The sequence below is a fragment of the Scyliorhinus torazame genome, chromosome 16 (genome assembly GCF_047496885.1).
Source record: "Scyliorhinus torazame isolate Kashiwa2021f chromosome 16, sScyTor2.1, whole genome shotgun sequence".
NCBI lineage: Eukaryota > Metazoa > Chordata > Chondrichthyes > Carcharhiniformes > Scyliorhinidae > Scyliorhinus > Scyliorhinus torazame.
In genome coordinates, this window is record NC_092722.1 from 182,065,529 (window position 1) to 182,086,832 (window position 21,304).

The 21,304-nt window shown below is 45.2% G+C and overlaps 1 protein-coding gene and 1 long non-coding RNA gene across 2 annotated transcripts in view; one reads left to right on the forward strand and one right to left on the reverse strand.

The window, feature by feature from the left end:
* LOC140393270 (uncharacterized) overlaps window positions 1-3,102 on the reverse strand; it is a 40,782-nt gene extending 37,680 nt beyond the window's left edge. The window contains exons 1-3 of the long non-coding RNA XR_011935562.1: window positions 2,910-3,102; window positions 972-1,052; window positions 709-829 (exon numbers count right to left, since the gene is read on the reverse strand). This is a non-coding gene — a long non-coding RNA (uncharacterized lncRNA). The remainder of the gene's footprint in view (window positions 1-708; window positions 830-971; window positions 1,053-2,909) is intronic.
* Window positions 1-21,304, forward strand: part of pdzd7a (PDZ domain containing 7a) — a 153,004-nt gene that overhangs the window by 11,083 nt on the left and 120,617 nt on the right. Inside the window, exons 2-6 of the mRNA XM_072479557.1 lie at window positions 368-814; window positions 9,668-9,817; window positions 10,666-10,840; window positions 15,388-15,561; window positions 17,744-17,891. Of these exons, the coding sequence (XP_072335658.1) occupies window positions 616-814; window positions 9,668-9,817; window positions 10,666-10,840; window positions 15,388-15,561; window positions 17,744-17,891 (846 nt within the window). The 5' untranslated portion in view covers window positions 368-615. The remainder of the gene's footprint in view (window positions 1-367; window positions 815-9,667; window positions 9,818-10,665; window positions 10,841-15,387; window positions 15,562-17,743; window positions 17,892-21,304) is intronic.

Consider the following 21,304-nt stretch of genomic DNA (forward strand, 5'->3'; position numbering starts at 1 on the left):
AAAATTAGATGGATGTGAGTGATGGTTATAATTCGTCAAATGTCATTTTAGGTAGAGCAATATATGCAGGGAGGTATTCAATATTTTGCTGTTTAATACGTCAGTAATCTGTGTTGTCACATTAAGACCCCTGCCATTGCAGAATATTTACACTATCTTCCTCATTAGAGATATTTGTTGATTGGGTACAGTCTAGCACTTGTTTCATTTCAAAATAAAATTTGTCTTGATACCTGAAATTGAATGAATAATACATTTCAGGCTTTTCATTGAGCTTTGCAAAGTCCATGTCGTCCTGTGATATTTATTTTAATATAAGTAACTTTCATTAATTCGGTTCAACAGTTATGCTTATTTTTTTTCCCAGTTAAACAACTTCCAAATAATCACTGTGACAAAATGGTGGAGAGTTTGGCAATTATTTTATGCCACAAAGCATTTGTTTCTGTGATGTCACCAATTCATTGGGAAAGAAGATGTAAGGCAAAGTTTCCTTTGTACTGTTCCAGACAGTAAAAATGAAAGTAATTGACAGACCCATCTCTCTTGCCTGATAAACACTCCAACATTTATACAACCCAGATTATTGATGAATTGTTGGTGCACTGCACTGGCATGGCGCATTCATTTGACTCCGCAAGAAGGGAGATGACTAATGCTATACACACCAGCAATCATGCTGGTGGTGCAAACACAGCAACAAAGTACCTGCTGAAGAAACAGCACAAGCAAGTGAATGGACAGCCTCGAGGAACTCGATCAACCTCACCCATGGGCAGGGTGATCCTTATTACTGGTACTTCTCCAGTTGAAGGTAAGTGCATAATATCTGGATAATAACATAACAAGTAGTGAAAATTATCCACTTTACAATTCCTTTTAAATTTGATCAGGTGACACAGATGGTTAGCAGTTTGACAGCTTCTAAAGCTTTCAACAATAGTGCAATAGATTAGAGCTGTTTTTTTTACCTCTAGGTTCTGAGCAGAATCCAATGGAGAATTATAGTCTGTAAATCCGTTCTCTTTAGCCCAAAAGCAGTTGCTGGAAATCTGAAATAAACACAAAAAATACTGGAAAAACTCAGTATGTCTGGCAATATCTCCCCCCACCCGCCCACATGTATTTTCCAGTGGGGGAAGGGCTTCACATTGGCCGGCAGTGGGATCTTGCTGTCCCACAGATGTCTATGGCGCTTTGCTTTCTTTGCTGTGCCGCCAGTGATCCCACCGCAGGGCAAGGTCACCATCAGCAGGACTGGATAGTCCTGCCGGCGGGTTGGGCCTGAAAATTCAGTCCAATGTTTCAGTTTGTGACCTTCAGAGCTGGGGACAGATTTGGGTGGCTTTCCATCCAAAGAGTCAGCAGGGAATGCACCCCTGCTGATGTTGACTGTTGCTCAGCTATTTAACTCTCTATTACCCCTCACTTAGGAGGATTAGGTTCTTCCTTAGAGAATTTATGGCCAATCTTGGTTACCACTGATGGACTGTTAAACATACAGGCAGTCCCAAGCACCAGTGCGAGAGCTGAGATTGAACTAAGTACCATGAGATATCCTGGTGATGGGATACCCCAGAGGTGGTGGAGACCTTAACACAGAGACCGGAGACAATGGAGCACCCCCATGGGGCAGGGGGTGGGACCTGTTGGGATCAATGTTCCAATAAGGAAAGGGGCCAGTGAATGCCTCCTCTGTTGCCACCTCTCCTGTTCTGCTGCTTCTGAGGCTCAAGTAAGGTAAATCTACCAGGCATCTGCTGCCCCCCCTTCCTCCCCACCCCCACATACATGACCCCCCCACCAGTCTGAAAATTGAGGACAGGTGGGAAACAGCCCTTGAAGATGTTATAGGCCTTCCCCACCCCCAGCAAACTGGAAATAGGTCAGGGGTCGGAGAAAAGATTGCAGGAATACTACACAGATAATTTTACAGACCCTCTCCACGCCTGCTACCTGCTGATGGGAGTCCATTAAATTCTGCTCTGGGAAATGTTAGAAATGTACGTGAAATGGAGTAGAGTATAAAAGGAACAAAAGAAACGGTTTCTGATAGGGCCAAGGGTATGAGGCATTCAATGATGCAAGACTTGATGGGACACGAGGAGTAATGGGATAAATAAACAAATCGGTCCAGAGAAGGTGTGAATGGCAGAATAATGAACTGTTGCCATCAGAAAGCAAAGGGGAAACATCAAAAATAAAGGCTGACACAAGCAATGAAAACAGAACAAAATTGGGAACTAAGATTATGGCCTGAAATTGCTGAACTCCGTGTTGAGTCCAAATGCCTGTGACTTGTCGAATCAAAAAATGAGGTACTGCAATCGAGCTTGTGTTGAGCTTAATTGTAACGCTTTTTCTACCCTCCCACTTTCACCTCCATGAAAGTTGTTACATTTTTAACATTTCCCAGTTCTGATGAAGGTCACAACCTGAACTGTTAATGCTGTTCCTTTAGGGTTCAGTGTTTATGTAAAGCAAGTAAAGTCTCAATCCGTATCTTATTGGGGTCAAACTGAAAATTGCCTATAATTTGCCATTGTCAATAAGTAAGTTGTCTTACTTATAGGATGCACCATGCAGGATGTTTGTCTAAGAACACATCTCTTGTGACCTGACCAGATATTTGGACATTTTTCACCAGGGTTTCTTTTATTTTCCCAAAGGCTTATTAAATTACTCAAGGTGAGACAGGGCATGAATGAATCAGTAAACTGCTTTATTTTACAGTAAGGTGACACATATAGGAGAACAGATATAACAGAATTGCTTAGGTACATTCAAGCATACAAATTAGGAGCAAAAGCATGCTTTTGGCCCCTCAAGCCTGATCTACCATTTGATAAGCTATAACGTATAATCATGTAGTCATAAAAACTAAAATAATATGCAATAATTAATCTTACTTAAACAAAACAATCTGTGTCTTGTTCTACAGTCAGGACAGAATCTCTCTCCGTTCAATCTCTTATCTTTTCAACGTTCTATAGTCCTTTTCTCTTTGACTGACTTTGTGGTGTCTGTGTACTGATTTTTAAAAGCTTTACTCATAGTTCAGCTGAGGCCAAAATAGTTCCCAATTCCACGTGGTGATTGTCTTTCCAAATATCCAGACAAGCTAATGAATCACCTGCTCCTTCTGGGAAAGATGTCTGATTCACATATGTTATAACCTGCCTGTTTACCACTGGCTGGGGACTAATGGCAATCCCACAATCCTTTGGGAGTATGAGCTTCTCCAAGAAGGGGGCGGAGAAATCATTAGCAGATTCCCTGCATAAATAAAGCTGGCCAGTTTGGAACCGGCTAGAGGAGAGTGAACTGCAAGGAGTTGCTGCTGCTGTTGTATATATATGTTATTGTAAATAAATGTTATTTCTTTCTATCCTTCAACTCGTGCTGGATTCTTTGTGGCCCTCACAAAACTGGTGACGAGGGTTAAAGTGAATAGCTGTCTATACTGCTGAAGCCACCTCCCTGGATTTTTGTTGGATACAGGTTGGAAGTTGTTTTCTATTACACCATGCCTCTGTATAGACATTTGGATGTTTTTGACGCTGCGCTGGAAAGCTGGAACCAGTACGCACAACGGATGTGTTACTATTTCCGGGCAAACAACATCACCGAAAACGAGTGCCGGGTGGTCATATTGCTCACTGCCTGCGGCCCGCATACATTTGGGGTGATTAGGAGTCTTACGTACCCAGCTGCGCCGGACACCAAAACGTTTGATGAATTTGTGCATTTAGTGGGGCAATATTTTAACCCAACCCCGTCCACGATAGTCCAGCGTTACCGGTTTAATACCGCTGAGAGGACCCCAGGAGAATCCCTTGCCGATTTTCTATCCAGGCTACGCAGGATTGCGGAGTACTGTGACTATGGTGAGACCTTGTCAGAAATGTTACGCGACCGTTTGGTTTGCGGTATTAACAATGCGGCCACTCAGAGAAAGTTGTTTGCTGAACCAACATTGACTTTTCAGCAGGCCATTCAAATAGTATTGTCCCGAGAGAGCGCAGAACGGGGAGTGCAGGAGCTACAGGGAATGGAGGTGCATGCCTTGGGGCGCAACCCCTTCCGTCCAAAAGTGTCTCCTGCGGTCCCTTGGGCGAGGCGACATCCGGATCTACGCCAGTAGCCGTCGGACATTCCTCCCCGAAGGGAGCCTTCTCCAGAACCAATGGATGAGGAGCCATGTCCGTGTCAGACTTGTGGGCGCCGACCCCGTCGCGGACGCTAGTCCTGGTGGCACCAGAGGCGCCGTCATTCCGATAAAAACTGGGGCCAACCCAGGGGCCGTACCTTCCATTTGGATGAACCTGCGGCGACTACTCCCAAAGGGCGTGGAGACGGAGGACGACTGCCTGCAGCTGCATTGTGTGGCAGCTCCCCGTGTGGCCCCCATTAAGGTGACAGTACGGGTCAATGGTCACCCGCTTGAGCTGGAGTTGGACACTGGCGCAGCGGTCTCCGTGATCGCCCAGAGGACATTCGACCGCATCAAACAGGGTATACAGACCCTTACAATAACTGACACACAGGCCAGGTTGGCCACCTATATGGGGAAACCATTGGACATTGCAGGAACTACGATGACCCCTGTTGTTTATGGACGCCAGGAGGGGCGTTTCCCACTTATCGTGGTGCGCGGCCACGGGTCCAGCCTGTTGGGTTGGGACTGGTTGCGCCATTTGCGGCTGCAGTGGTAGCACATTCTCCAAACAGTTTCTGGAGAGTTGACTGAGGTGCTAGGACGGTACCCAGATGTATTCCAGCCCGGTTTGGGGAAAATAAAAGGGGCCGTAGCCCATATCCAAATCGAACCAGGAGCCATGCCGCACTATTTCCGGGCGCGCCCGGTGCCTTACGCCTTGATCGAGAAGGTAGAAGGGGAGCTCACTCGTTTGGAGACTTTGGCCCGTCCGTTTCGCTGACTGGGCAGCACCAATTGTACCTGTACTGAAGCCAGATGCCACAGTTCGCTTGTGCGACGACTATAAACCTTCAGTGAATATGGCTTCCTGGCTCGACCGATATCCAATGCCTCGCATAGAGGATCTCTATGCGAAGTTTGCAGGCGGACTCTCGTTCACGAAATTAGATATGAGTCACGCCTGCCTACAGTTGGAGCTGGACCCTGCCTCCCGGCCATATGTAACAATTAATACACACCGGGGCCTGTATGAATATACACGGTTGCCCTTTGGGGCATCCTCTGCCTGCGCTATTTTTCAACGCATCATGGAGGGCATTTTGAGAGGTTTACCGCGTGTCGCTGTCCACTTAGACGACGTTTTGATTACAGGGATGTCGGAGCAGGAACATTTGGAAAATTTGGAGGATGTCCTTAGAAGCTTTTCAGAGGCTGGAGTCCGTATATGTCGCACAAAGTGCGTCTTTCAGACAAAGGAAGTAGTCTACCTGGGTTATCGGGTGGACCGCGAAGGTTTGCACCCCGTCGCAGAGAAGGTGCGCGCAATTCAACAGGCCCCTGCCCCGACTGACTCTTCACATCTTCATTCTTTTCTTGACCTCGTAAACTATTGCGGGAAGTTCCTCCCCAATCTGGCAACTACACTGGCCCCGTTGCATCTTCTGCTAAAGAAGAATCACACCTGGGTTTGGGGTCAGCCGCAAGAAACCGCTTTCCGGCGGGTAGAACAACAATTGTCGTCGTCTGGGTTACGAACCCACTATGATCCTGGAAAGCCTTTGCTCATCACATGTGATGCATCCCCGTATGGTATTGGGGCCGTCCTGTCCCACAAGATGGAGAACAGGGCCGAGCGGCCGATAGCTTACGCCTCCCGCACATTGACTGCAGCGGAAAATAAATATGCGCAGATCGAGAAGGAGGGCCTGGCGGTGGTCTTTGCGGTGAAATGCTTCCACCAGTACGTGTATGGCCGCCACTTCACTATCGTGACTGATCATAAGCCTCTGCTGGGACTTTTCCGAGAGGATAAGCCAATACCGCCCATTGCTTCCGCACAGATCCAGCGCTGGGCTTTGTTGCTCATTGCCTACGAGTATTCTCTGGAGCACAAACCAGGAACCCAGATAGCAAATGCCGGCGCACTGAGCCGATTGCCTTTATCGACCGGCCCCATGTCGACCCCCACGACCGGTGAGGTGGTTGCAACCCTAAATCTTATGGACACCTTGCCTGTCACGGCATCACAGATCCGTGAGTGGGCTCAGACGGAGCCAGTCCTGTCAAAGGTTCGGCACATAGTCCTGTATGGTGGGCAACATAGACAGCTCCCAGGCGTGTTGCGGGCATTTTCCTCCAAGCTGTCAGAATTTAGCGTGGAAGACGGTATCCTCTTGTGGGGGACACGTGTGATTGTCCTGGAAAAAGGACAGGAGCTGATACTAAGAGACTTGCACAATGGGCATCTGGCTGTGACCAAAATGAAAAAGTTTGGCCCGGAGTTATGTCTGGTGGCCAGGCCTCGATACCGACATTGAGAAGGTGGCCCAAAACTGCTCCATTTGCCAGGAGCATCAGAAGCTTCCGCCGGACGTGCCCCTACATCACTGGGAATGAACAGGGCGGCCTTGGGCGTGCTTGCATGCGGATTTCGCCAGCCCTTTTCAAGGACCCATGTTCCTTCTATTAATCGATGCCCAGTCTAAATGGTTAGAGGTGCATAAGATGGTAGGCACAACGTCCTGCGCAACAATTGAGAAGATGCGTTTGTCTTTCAGTACGCATGGCCTCCCCGAGGTGCTGGTCATGGACAACGGCACTCCGTTCACAAGTGAGGTTCATGAGGATGAACGGCATATGCCACATCCGCACCACCCCCCCCCCCCATACCACCCGGCTTCAAATGGGTTGGCGGAGCGCGCAGTGCAGACATTCAAACGAGGCCTAAAGAAGCAGTCTTCCGGGTCGATGGACACGAGACTGGCCTGTTTTTTGTTTTCATATAGGACGACCCCACATGCGGTGACTGGGGTAGCTCCCGCGGAACTCCTAATGGGCCGGAGACTTCGCACCGCCTTAGCATGGATTTCCCAGACATTGGCGCAAAAGTATGCCGCACACAAGAACGGCAGGGACGTGGTTTTTCTCGACATCGGCCGATTCGGCAGTTTGCGCCCGGTGACCCAGTGTTCTTTCGGAATTTTGCTGGTGGTGCCCAGTGGGACCATGGCGTAATCTTTTGCAAAACGGGCCTATCTCTTACCAGGTGCAAGCCCAGGGTCGCCTCCAGCGCAAGCATGTAGACCACGTTCGGCCCAGAAGACCAACCCTTCCAAAGGGATCCAGCGCCTCGTGCAAATGGTGTCTGGCCTGCAGCAAAACGAGTCCGACGCCCACCTTCGCCAGGGTCTTCGGTGGATTCCTTGGACTTTGGGGGGGAGGGATGTTATAATCTGCCTGCTTACCACTGGCTGGGGACTAATGGCAATCCCACAATCCTTTGGGAGTATGAGCTTCCCCAATGATGGGGGCGGAGAAATCATTAGCAGATTCCCTGCATAAATAAAGCTGGCCAGTTTGAAACTGGCTAGAAGAGAGTGAGCAGCAAGGAGTTCCTGCTGCTGTTGGATATATATGTTATTGTAAATAAATGTTATTTCTTTCTATCCTTCAACACGTGCTGGATTCATTGTGGGCCTCACAAAAACATAACTGTCCTTCAACTGAACTCAGACTCACAACGCTGCATTGTCCTGAGAAACTGAATCTTTTGAAGTAAGCTTAACTCGTGTCTAGATCCTTTCCAATGGGAAATTATCAAATAATCCTGACACCTATCTTAAATTCAGCACAACAGATATTGTGTTGTGCTATATGCTATTTCATTATTAATAATGGTCTTGAAAAAAACAAAAGTTTAGCATTTTAATATTTGGCTATAGAGCCAATTAATATTTTTACATCTCTGGCAGACTCTGATACAGGAGATTTACATTTGTTATCTGGATGAAAAACTTGGATTTCTGTTGCACGATATAATATCTTTCAGAAATATTACAATTCCTTTCACAGACAGGGAATTACTTTGAACTCCGGTGATTGGAGTTATGTCGGTAAATACTGCAGAGTTTTTTTTGCAGGTAGCATTGAGACAAATTCATTGCTTTTCTGGAGATGCTTGTTGAGGTATGAATGTTGGTTAGAGCACTGACAGTTACCTGCAGTCTGAATAATGTAAAGGCGAGAAGATTGTAAATATAGAATTCTACACATTTGTTCCAAATGCTGCCTCTACACTTGTCATGCACAAACTCACATCTGCATAAATTGTTGGGCAGTTTGAGGACATGCTTTGGAAAGTTTAGAAATTTTGCATTGAAAATGTTGTATTCTGGTTTGGTTTAATTGTTTCACTCCCCCCACGTCCCACTCCCATTTCATTCTGCTCTTCTCCCTCGCTCATTTTATGGTATTATTTCCACCCTCGATTTATGTAGGCATTCTTTCCACACTTTATGTTGACTTGATTCACCCTCTCTTTTCAAAATTCAAAATGGAACACTTGTTTTCCCTCGCAACTGTTTGTGCTCTCACTTGTCTTTCCCAAATTTCACATGGTCCCTCCCCCCCCCCCCCCCAGCTAATACTGACAATTTCCCACCTCCCACTCAATTCTTGCTGGCATCCTTCACCCTACCCTCGCCTTGAATCCATACTGACATACTCCGTCCTTACGCTATGCTTGTACTAATCACTTCCCATTTCTTTTCCATCCTCAGTTCTTTTGTAAAGAATGAAATGTTGATGGAAACAAACCCTTATGATAGCTTTGAGAGATTACAAATATTCTTATCTACAACATAAGAACTAGGAGCAGGAGTAGGCCATCTGGCCCCTTGAACCTGCTCTGCCTTCAATAAGATCATGGCTGATCTTTTGTGGACTCAGCTCCACTTACCCACCCGTTCACCATAACCTTTAATTCCTTTACTGTTCAAAAATCTATCTATCTTTGCCTTAAAAACATTCAACGAGGTAGCCTCAACTGCTTCACTGGGCAGGGAATTCCACAGATTAACAACCCTTTGGGTGAAGAAGTTCCTCCTTATTTTAAGTCTATGCCCCCTAGTTCTAGTAACAGGGTTTCTTTCTCTTGACCAACAGATTATTTAATCCGAGTACAGTACCCCAGTAAATTAAAAAATGTAGTGCTTATACCTATTTCGATGCCTGGTGTCCAAGAACATTTAGCAGTCACCTAAACAGACAAACTGAGCCTAAACAAACAGATGCTTTTACAAGTCCTCAATACTGCACCACAGTGTTTATGCTCAAATCCTGGAATCTGGATGGAACCTGCAACCTTCTGACTCAATGATGAGAGATTTCAACTAATTGAATCAAGCTGACACTCAGGATATGAAATTAATATTGAAATTTGCAGCATCTCTCATGCTGATTAGTGGGACATTACATCATGATTTAGGATTTGAATGCTATAACTAACAATGCCCTAGTATTCACAGCAGAAATGCAAAATGGCTTTTTCAGGTTTCCCGCTCGTGCAAGAATTGTGAGAGAGCCAGGTGATCAGTTTACTGTTTTTTCTGAATTAATTTCTTCTCATTCTCTTTAGGGAGGTACCTCCATTCAACTGTTGTTATGAGATTCAGGCAGAGATCAAATTAATGCAATGAAATATATTTAGTTCTGCCAATATTTCCACAGCCGGCACAGAAGAATGCAATTCAGCTGAGGCAATCCATACCATCACAGTGGGGAAAAACTTTGATGGGAAACTGGGATTCAGTGTCCGTGGGGGTTCTGAACATGGTCTTGGAATATTTGTTAGCAGAATAGAAGAAGGAAGTGCAGCTGGTAAGTTATGTCTTTAATACTTTAAAGCAAAAATTCTGAATTTATTTACCATTAATTTTAATGCATTTTTGGTTTGAAGCTAAAGTTAGCTGAACCTGTATACTGTCTTTGTGATTTAAATCTGTCAACAGTGCGTTATCCCTCTCTCCCTTATTTGTAAGATATTCTGCTTGTTTTCAGTCTGAAAAATTGTAGGGTACAAGAAGTAAATTATAGTGGGCAGGATTCTCCGCCGGCGGGACTCTCCGTTTTGCCGGCACTCGGGGGTTTCCCGACCGCGTGGGGCTACCCCACAATGGGAAACCCCATTGACCGGCTGGCGTAACGGAGAATCCCGCCAACGGGTTGGGGCAGAAATGTGGCGTGGCGGGGCAGAGAATCCAGCCCAATGTGTAACCTCTGAGCTCCAGGGTTTTGTAACTGGGGTAACCCAAAAATGCACTGGGGCCCTCCCTCAGAAGCCCGCAGGTAAGGATTGCATGGCAATTGCCTGGAAAATTTAAACTTTTGTTAGGCAATTGCCCTGTAAGAAGAACCGTCCAAATAAATTGCACACTTCGGATGGATGTTACAGTCTTTCCAGAATAGTTACCCAAGAAAAGTTTGTTGAATTAAAACCATTTCTAACTCCTGGGTAACGATAGTGCTGCGCAGTTCTTGCCCAGCCTGAGTCAGAAGGTCAGGTGAGAAAGAAGCAGCTTGATTTACAGCTAAGAAACTAAGAGCGGAGTGGCAATCAGACTCTGATTGCCAATCGACGGAGGTCCAGAGCCACTATATTGGAATGAATGATCAGTGAAACGTTCAGATTATCGATGAGTTTATTTTTGCTTTGTTTTTCTGCCTAGAACAAAGTGGCCTCTGCGTAGGTGATAAAATGATGGAGGTTAACGGAATCAGTTTAGAAAATATCACTATGGGAAGTGCTGTCACTGTGCTCACTGGAAGCCATCGCTTACGTTTGGTAATAAGACGCTTGGGAAAAGTGCCAGGGATCAAATTTGCAAGAGAATTGACCACATGGTAAGTAAACTTCCCAAGACGTTGCACATTTTTGGTGTTGCTCTGGGCTAGAATACAAATGACATACCTTTCGGTTTAATTGGAGCAAATTCTAGCATAAAGCCTTCATAACACAACTACAACTGTTAAAATGTAGGTGAAGGAAGAGATAATCGCTTATTGTCACAAGTAGGCTTCAATGAAGTTACTGTGAAAAGCCCCTAGTCGCCACATTCCGGCGCCTGTTTGGGGAGGCTGGTACGGGAATAGATCTAACTCGATGTAGAATTCATGCAGACAGTTTGATAACAAGAGACCTTGGGGTAAAATTTGTCTTTTCAGTAACATAAAGTTCATCTGGAGTACAAATGAGAAATTAAACTGCACATTCGCAATTATTTTGTTATTAAGTCATGACTGAAAGCAATTTTTCCTCCCAAGCATGACTAGAAAGGATTCTGACCTGATAAATATTACAACTGGTGGACTAGCACCTTTCCATGAATTATTTTAACATCCCTGCAAAATGCAAATATTTTTGTTCCATTTAATTCTCAATTGTTTTCCTGAACTAATCTGGAGAAATCAGTCAGCCTTGTAGATTGTAGGTCCAGAGGAGGTTCACAAGAATGATCCCTGGAATGAAGAGCTTGTCGTATGAGGAACGGTTGAGGACTCTGGGTCTGTACTCGTTGGAGTTTAGAAGGATGAGGGGGGATCTTATTGAAACTTCCTGGGTACTGCGAGGCCTGGATAGAGTTGACGTGGATAGGATGTTTCCACTTGTAGGAAAAACTAGAACCAGAGGACACAATCTCAGACTAAAGGGACAATCCTTTAATACAGAGATGAGGAGGAATTTCTTCAGCCAGAGGTTGGTGAATCTGTGGAACTCTCTGCCGCAGAAGACTGTGGACACTGAGTGTCTTTGAGACAGAGATAGATAGGTTCTTGATTAATAAGGGGAATCAGGGGTTATGGGGAGAAGGCAAGAGAATGGGGATGAGAGAAATATCAGCCATGATTGAATGGCGAAGCAGACTCAATGGGCCGCGTGGCTTAATGCTGCTCCGTTGTCTTATGGTCTTATTATAGAAATCTGTAATATAAATTAAATGCAAATAAAATAAATCTGATTCTATTGCTGGTGTCAACAAGGGCTACAAGCAGTTTTACGTAAAATATAAACACATAAATTATAAGATTTTTCCAATGTCTTACAGTGTAATGCTAGTACTTACATGTGCATGGCGTTGGGGAGTGAAGAGGGAAGGCTATACTACGACTTGATATTTGGGGGAGTGTTTTCTAGCATCCTTGATGTTTTGAGTTGAAAGGAGAGCTTACAAAAGTTGCTCTGAACCTCTGTCTCACCAAGGACAATAGTCTTTTTAAAATAAATTTAGAGTACCCAATGCTTTTTCTTTTTCCAATTAAGGGGAAATTTAGCATGGCCAATTCACCTACTCTTCACATCTTTGGGTTGTAGGGCTCAGACCCATGCAAACATGGGGAGAATGTGCAAACTCCACATGGACAGTGACCCAGGGCCGGAATCAAACCCAGGTCCTCGGCACTGTGAGGTAGCAGTGCTAACCACTGCGTGACCGTGCCACCCCAAGGACAATAGTCATTCAGTGTTTTACTTTATTAATTTTTTGGCAATTACAAATGGTGATGAAGCACTGTCACTGCTCTCTCCAAAGATGTCTTTCTTGTGTGCGCAAGCAGGCTATAATCATTTGAAGAAATTATAGTTTATCTTTAGCATTGAGTGTATATTGTACATTTACATATTGTACTGTCTTGTTCTTCCTCTGATTTCTTTTGTGCTAAGAATAGATGTACAAAGTATACGTACAAGGGTTGTGTAATTGTAAAATTTGTTTGAATATTAATAAGCTACACAACTATCTAATTTTAAATGATGGTACAAAATTCTAAAAGCAGTAAGTTTATAGGTTGCGGAACAAATTATAGATAGCATCCTATGATTTTAAAGGAGGGACCAATGATAAAATTAAGGTGTTGTAAGAAAATTGTGCCCATTAGAGCAATTACTTACAGTGTAGGGTACTCAATCCTTGGGTCTTACAGAGATACATTATGAACTATTTTCTTCCTGAGAATGTAATCCTTTTCATAAAAGGCCAATTATACTAACCTTTTGTGCAATCAGGTATTATCAGTGGACACTACAAACAGGTAGTGAAATTGCACACCAGGCAGAATTGAGAGCATATATGAATGTGGGAATGTTTTTTGTTGAGCTAATTGACATCTACTGGGATGGTAGCTAGGCCACGGTAATCAGTTTCAGCAACCACACAGTCACCACTTTCTTTCCTACCCGCTGACTCTTGCCGGAAGTCCATGTGGGTGGATATTAGTGAAAACTGGATTGGACTGGCTGTGAAAATTCAACAGTTGAATAGCTGCTAACATTAGACAGGTACTGGAGGGAAGTAGGCCCATCAAGCAGTCAGTGTCTTTGGTAAAGAATAGAAGGAAATAAAGTTGGCATGAATTCATTCTGATGGATGTGAACATTGGCATGTATTTTATTGTCCCAAGGGAACAAAGCAATAATGGAATTGTATACATTTCACATTTCAGTCTGACTTTGTTCTTCTCCCAGTTTTTTTCTTTTCCTCCTTTCCTTCCTGATGATGGAGCCTCATATTTGAATGATTCCATTAGATGCCCTCTAATACTTTGCTGAAATGGTTATTCTTCATGTAAGATTATAAACTGAGTGTTAGCACGCTATTTAACTGTGGTAAGAATCACAGTCAGGCCACATATATTGTCAATCTCACCAGCAGAATTCAAGTTAGAAGTCATGGTTAACTGCAGCTCACTAACATTATGATCATTTGCTAGTTTTAACAAATAGTTATACAGAAAGATTACATAGGTAAGGAGGAGAGAGGCCATGGAGGGAATTGAAAACAAGGATGAGAATTTTTAAATTGAGGCATTGCTTAAGAAGGAGCCAGTGTAGGTCACTAAGCACAAGCGCAATGGGTAATAGTAATCTTTATTGTGACAAGTCGGCTTACATTAACACTGCAATGAAGTTACTGTGAAAATCCCCTAGTCGCCACACTCCGGCACCTGTTCGGGTACACTGAGGGAGAATTCTGAATGTCCAAATTACCTAACAGCGTGCCTTTCGGGACTTGTGGGAGGAAACCGGAGCACCCGGAGGAGCCCCACGCAGACACGGGGAGAACGTGCAGACTCCGTACAGACGGTGACCCAAGCTGGGAATCAAACCCAGGACCCTGGCGCTGTGAAGCAACAGTGCTAACCACTGTGCTACCATGCCGCCCAAATGGGACTTGGTGTGAGAAAGAACAAGAAGAATTATACAATCTGCAACCTACTAACGAGCATTAAAGTTGTAAGTGTGACTTGTATGACCAATGGATCAATTGAGTTCATTTACATTAAATAAAATAGCCCTGTATAATCAGTAAGGAGTTCAAAATGCATGATTTCACGATTCATTGGTGCTTGCAAGATATGTCTGTAATTTGTATTGATAAAATATAATTAAAGTATTAAAGTTATCAGAACGCTCATGAAAAAGATAAATCCCACTTACTGAATCTGTGATTAAAATATAAAGAGAATGAGGAGCCATGCAGATTGTGTTGAGCACTATTCGTCTCATGGTCAGATTTTAAATTCAATGTTTATGTATGTGCAGATTGACTTTCAGATCTCATTTCCAAAATCTGCTTCAGGTCTGGGCAGCTGAAGACATGTTGCCAATGGCGGGGCAAAGGAAATCCGAGATTCATAAGATGCTAGAATTAGAGGAACACAACAGTTCTTGGAGGATGTTAGTGCTGGGAGAGGTTACAGATTTAGAGAGGGGAGAGTTCATTGATGGATTTGAAGAGGAAGATGAGAATTTAAATTTGACGTGTTGCTGGACCACAAGTTAATGGAGGTCAGCGAGCACAGAGGTAATAGATGAATGGGACTTAGTGTGAGTTAGGATATGGGCAGCTGAAATTTGGATGCTGATGTTTATGATGAAAAGTGAGCCAGGAGAGCTTACTATAGACATGTCTGGAGGTAACAAAAGCACTGTTACAATGAATAAGTATCAGAGATCACCATATTATCCAAGTGCTGCCTTCTTTTCATAACTGTACAGTGTCACATATATGCATCTTTCAGAAACAATTGCCACAAATCCTGAGTGATATAGCAAAAAACGGTTGTATAGCGGGTTACTGGAGCTAATGATTGAAGTAGCAATAGAATTTGCTATTAGAGCTGATGATTGAAGTAGAGGCTGTATCAATTTGTGAAAAGAAATTGGATTGATGTTTGAAGGAAAGGGGTAAAGGCTATGGGCATAGGACAGCCATTTGCGATTTGGATGACTGGCGGATTATTATCAACAAGGACTGGTTGAACTAACTAGCTTGTTTCCACATTGTGGTTTCAGTGTAGTTCTGTGTAAAATTGATATCACAACAAAGCATTTTCATTTATTTACTGCATAAGAATAAGGATGCAGATGTAGAAATCCTGTTTTTTTTTATTAGGGTTGACACAGCAACAAGAAGAATAATAACAGAAAAAACTAAAAATTCTACAGACAATGCATCTGAGGATGGAGCCAGGAAAATTATCCACCTTTACACAAGTTCAGATGATGTGTGCTTAGGTTTTAATATCAGAGGTGGGAAGGAATTTGGCTTGGGAATATATGTGTCCAGGTAAGGTTCAGCATACTGTTGACAGCTATTTATACAAAGTTAATCAGTATATTTATCTTGCTAGTTGTTCAAGAGTTTAAAGCGCAGAGTCTCATGATGCCTATACTTTATTTTTTAAATCAAACACCTAACCTGTAAATTGCTAGTGGGCATTGGGTTGGAAAAAATAAGCTTTTCATTTGTAGGCAAAATCCATTAATTTTAAACTTATTAATGCCTATTTCAAAATAATGCAAGAGAAATGTAATAAAACCACATTTGGCATTCATACTAGAAAGGTGCATGGTTGGAAAGTATACCCTTGTGTGCTTCCGAGAGGTCACATATGCAGAAAATCAATAGCGAGACACCACAGCAAATAAAATAAAAAATGTTGAATAAAAGGATTTTCATTCAGACCAATCAAAATTCTTTTTTGTTCCAGCTGAATGTTATATTTTTTAAATTGATGTTTAAAACATGCACATGAACTTCTTGTTCGGAGAGAGATTCTGCACATGACTGCACAAAACTAGAATGATGCGGCTTTGATTTCATACATGCCATTTGCAGTGGGCCAGGCTGGAGAATCGGCGCGACCAGCGCGAATCAAGCCACGCCGCATCGACGCCAGGACGCGATTCCCCACAGAGCGGAGAATCGGCGGCATTTGCGCGGCCGGCCGGGGGCCGCTCTACGCGGACCCCTGCCGATTCTCGGCCTGGGGTGGGCCGAGCAGCTGTAACAAAAATCTCGAATCCCGCCGGCACCGTTCTAACCTGCTCCTAGCCGGCGGGACCTCGGCGTGGAAGGATTTGGGGGCGGCCTGTGGGGGGAAGGGGTGGTCCGACCCCGGGGGGGCCTCCGTTGTGGCGTGGCCCGTGATTGGGGCCTACTGATCGGCGGGCCGGCCTCTCGGGCTTGGGGCCTCCTTTCTTCCGGGATGGCCCCGTAGCCCTGCGCCATGTTGCGTCAGGGCCGGCGCGGAGAAGGGAGCCACTGCGCATGCGCACGTTGGCGCCGGTGCCACTGCGCATGCGCGGACCCCGTGGCGTCCAGTTGACACCGGGATCAGCAGCTGGAGCGGCGTCGGTCGCTCTAGTGCCGTGCTGGCCCCCTGTAGGGGCCAGAATTGCTGATCCTGAGGCCATGTTGACGACGTCGGGAAACGCGACGGCGTTTCCGAAGGCGTCAACACTTAGCCTCAGGATCAGCGAATCCCGCCCAGAGTATTTTTATGCTTCAGTGCAAATCTCACATACTTTGTTCATCTGAAAAATGCAACATTTTGCTATGCCATTTTTTTACTTAAATGTATATGTATAGTAATGTATTTTACTTGTTACACAGAATTTATGGGGATGAATTTGATCAACAGTGATGGCACAAAATGGGTTGATGGTGAACTGGCTGACCATTTTATATCGCACCCAAGTTTATTTCTAGTTGAAGTCCGTGGAAAATAAATCAGACGTGAATTACCATCAGCTGGCTTTGTGCTATTGCTGTTGACTAGTTTCAACGGCCCTCGTCCCTTTCATTGTTCCCCCTATGCTGCATAGGTGCACAGCCCCACAACACTTAAAGGGACAACAAGCAGGCTGCACACAACAAGAAATGTTGGAGTGAACATTTTCCACACACCTTTTTTCTGCTCAGTGTCTTGAAGAAAGGTTCGCAATGCAGTTAAGTCCATGGCCAATTCCCTTTTTGAATGCTTCAAAAGCACAATGATTGCTTTTATTTCCCACCAACCTTTTAACCTCCCTTCATCTCCTCTTGAAGATGTTACATTTTTTCCAGGCGCTGGTTCTGTAGGCACTCAGGGCCTTTTAATGTCTTCCCCAAGTGGCTATTCTTTATCTGTGAATGGAGTTGATGTGTGTCACATGTATTAACTCTGTTTCAAATGTGGTCTGCAACCTGAGCCCAATTACACCCTCAACTGACACCCGTATTTCGAGCAAAGTTTGCAGGATGACTGTCAAAAGCAGACATCTTGACTGTTTTTACCCTAAGGTACTACAGCCAATTGTAGTCACCCTACTGCTGCTTGCCAGAAAACACTAATTTAGTACAGTGAGACTTTGATGGTTTGTATAATAAAATATTAGCTGAACCATCACAAGTGCTCTGATTGCATGTGTCTCTGTTTTCTGTTTAATTGAGCACCTTTGTATTAAGGATAATTATTTCATGGCAGAGTTGATCCCGGAGGACTAGCAGAGCAGAATGGCATTAAAGTTGGTGACCAAATCCTGGCAGCCAATGGAATAAGCTTTGAGAAAATTACCCACAGCAAAGCAGTAGAAATCCTGAAGAGTTACACACATGTTATGCTGACAGTGAAGGTAATCTTAATATATCACTGAATCGACAATCCACAGCAATATTGTTGTGCAGAATTGGATTTTCCCATTCCAGAACACCTTTTTACAAGATGATAATGGTATATATTTTAATAATCCTTATTGTCACAAGTAGGCTTACATTAACACTGTAATTAAGTTACTGTGAAAAGCCCCTAGTAGCCACATTTGGGTGCCTGTTCGGGTACACCGAGGGAGAATTCAGAATGTCCAAACAGCATCAAACCTGGGACCCTGGAGCTGTGAAACAACAGTGCTAACCACTGTGCTACCGTATTTCTACAGTACAAAAATATTTATGTGGAAAACATACAGTTTTCATAATAACATTGGGATTTGGCAAATTGCATTTAGCTTGGCTGAGCTCCAGTGTTCATCAGATAATTACATATTAAACTGATCCGTTTTTACACATCTAGACCAACAGCTGGAAAAGAAGTAAATGTGACAGTAATCTGCAAATTAAAAGTGCTTTATGTGTATAGTCTGTATTGAAATGATTGTCATAATATACTGCAAAGTGAATATCCTGACAATATACTGCAAATCATAAAACGAGTGCACTCTTTCATAAATCATGTTGCTATATCATTTTCCTGTTAGTGTTACAGAAGGTAATTATACCCTTGATATCACAGCAATTGACAGTGCTTTCATCTGATGATGTATCAGTGAAAATAACAGATGGTAAAGTACATAAAATTTCACAAATCTGGAAGCTATTGATTCGCTATGCCGAATATCTTCCAAATATATTTAATAATCTGATCTGAAACAGTGGAATCAAACCAGTAATTCTGATATCTATGGGGAGGCAGAGGGGAAATGGAAAGGAAGAGTTCTGGATGGGAAACTTGGAAGTACAGGTTTCCTGGACGTCCTGTGAAAATTGACAGTGGAATATCTTTTGAATTTTTCCACCAGGTTTCTGGGCTGACAGCTAGTCTAATTGATAAACTTTTTAAAAAAAATATGTTGATTCAAAGTTTTTCCAACAAAAATTTTCAACCAATTAAACCGCCCCCCCCCGTAACAGAAAAGAGAAAGAGAAAAGAACAGAACAAAACATAAACATATAAATCAAACACACTACAGAACTTATACAATGAGTTTCTCCCGCACATAATAACCCTCCCATATGCTTTTTACACGTACCCCTAGGGAAAAAAAACCTCCCCCACCCGCCCAACTACTCCCCCCCGCAAGAGACACCCCCCCCCCCCCCCCCCCCACTCCTTGGGTTGCTGCTGCTGCTGACCAACCTCATTCTAACGCTCCGCGAGATAGTCTGGGAATGGTTGCCACCGCCTGAAGAACCCCTGCGCAGACCCTCTCAAGGCAAACTTTATCCTCTCCAGCTTAATGAACCCTGCCATGTCATTTATCCAGGCTTCCACACTGGGGGGCTTCACGTCCTTCCACATGAGCAAGATCCTCTGCCGGGCTACCAGGGACGCAAAGGCCAGAATACCGGCCTCTTTCGCCTCCTGCACTCTTGGCTCGTCCGCCACCCAAAATAATGCCAGCCCCCAACTTGACTTGACCTGGACTTTCACCACCTTGGACATAGTCTTCGCGAAACCCCTCCAGAACCCATCCAGTGCCGGGCACGACCAGAACATGTGGCCGTGATTCGCCGGGCTTCCCGACCTCCCGCATCTGTCCTCCATCCCAAAGAACCTACTCAGCCTCGCCCCTGTCATATGCGCTCTGTGAATAACCTTAAACTGTATCAGGCTGAGCCTGGCACATGAGGAAGAGGAATTAACCCTACTCAGGGCATCAGCCCACAGACCCTTTTCAATCTCCACCCCCAGCTCCTCCTCCCACTTGCCCTTCAGCTCCTCTACCGAAGCCTCCTCCTCTTCTTTCATCTCCTGATATATCGCCGAAACTCTGCCTTCTCCGACCCATACACCCGAAATCACCCTGTCCTGAATCCCCTGTGCCAGGAGCAACGGGAATCCCCTCACCTGCCGCCTCACAAACGCCCTCACTTGCATATACCTGAACACATTTCCCGGGGGGTAACCCAAACTTCTCCTCCAGCGGCCCTAGGCTCGCAAACGTCCCGTCTATAAACAGGTCCCCCATCCTTCTGATCCCTGCCCGATGCCAGCTCCGAAACCCCCCGTCCATCCTTCCTGGGACGAACCGATAGTTCTCCCGGATCGGGGACCACACCGAGGCCCCCATCTCACCCCTATGTCGTCTCCACTGCCCCCAGATCTTTAGCGTTGCCGCCACCACCGGACTCGTGGCGTACCTTGTCGGCGAGAGCGGCAGCGGTGCCGTCACCAGCGCCCTCAGGCTCGTTCCTTTGCAGGACGCCATCTCCAGCCTCTTCCATGCCGCCCCCTCTCCCTCTATTACCCACTTACGGATCATCGCCACGTTGGCTGCCCAATAATAGCCACCCAGATTCGGCAACGCCAGCCCTCTCTGTCCCTACTACGCTCCAGAAACCCCCTCCTTACCCTCGGGGTCTTGTTTGCCCACACAAAACCCATGATGCTCCTACCTACCCGCTTAAAAAAGGCCTTGGTAATCATAATAGGAAGGCATTGGAACACAAAAAGAAACCTCGGGAGGACCATCATTTTAATCGACTGTACCCTGCCCGCTAGCGAGAGTGGCAACACATCCCATATTTTAAAGTCTTCCTCCATCTGCTCCACCAGCCGCGTCAAATTAAGTTTGTGCAGGGCCCCCCAGCTCCTAGCTACCTGGATCCCCAAGTACCGAAAGCTCCTTTCCGCCCTCCTCAACGGTAGGTCGTCTACCCCTCTTCCCTGGTCCCCTGGATGCACCACAAAGAGCTCACTTTTCCCTACATTGAGCTTATAGCCCGAGAAGTCCCCAAACTCCCTTAGGATCCGCATGACCTCCACCATCCCCTCCACTGGATCTGCCACATAGAGCAACAGGTCGTCGGCATACAGCGACACCCGATGCTCTTCTCCCCCTCGGACCACCCCCCTCCATTTCCTGGACTCCCTTAATGCCATAGCCAAAGGCTCAATTGCTAATGCAAACAACAGGGGGGACAGGGGGCACCCCTGTCTCGTCCCTCGATACAGCCGAAAATACTCCGACCTCCGTCGATTCATAGCCACACTCGCCACCGGGGCTCTATATAGGAGCTTAACCCACCTGATAAACCCCTCCCCAAACCCAAACCTCCGCAACACTTCCCAGAGATACTCCCACTCCACCCGGTCAAAGGCCTTCTCCGCGTCCATAGCTGCCACTATCTCCGCCTCTCCCTCCACCAAGGGCATCATAATCACATTGAGGAGCCTCCGCACATTGGTGTTTAGCTGCCTGCCCTTTACAAATCCCGTCTGGTCCTCATGAATCAACCCCAGGACGCAGTCCTCAATTCTCGTAGCCAG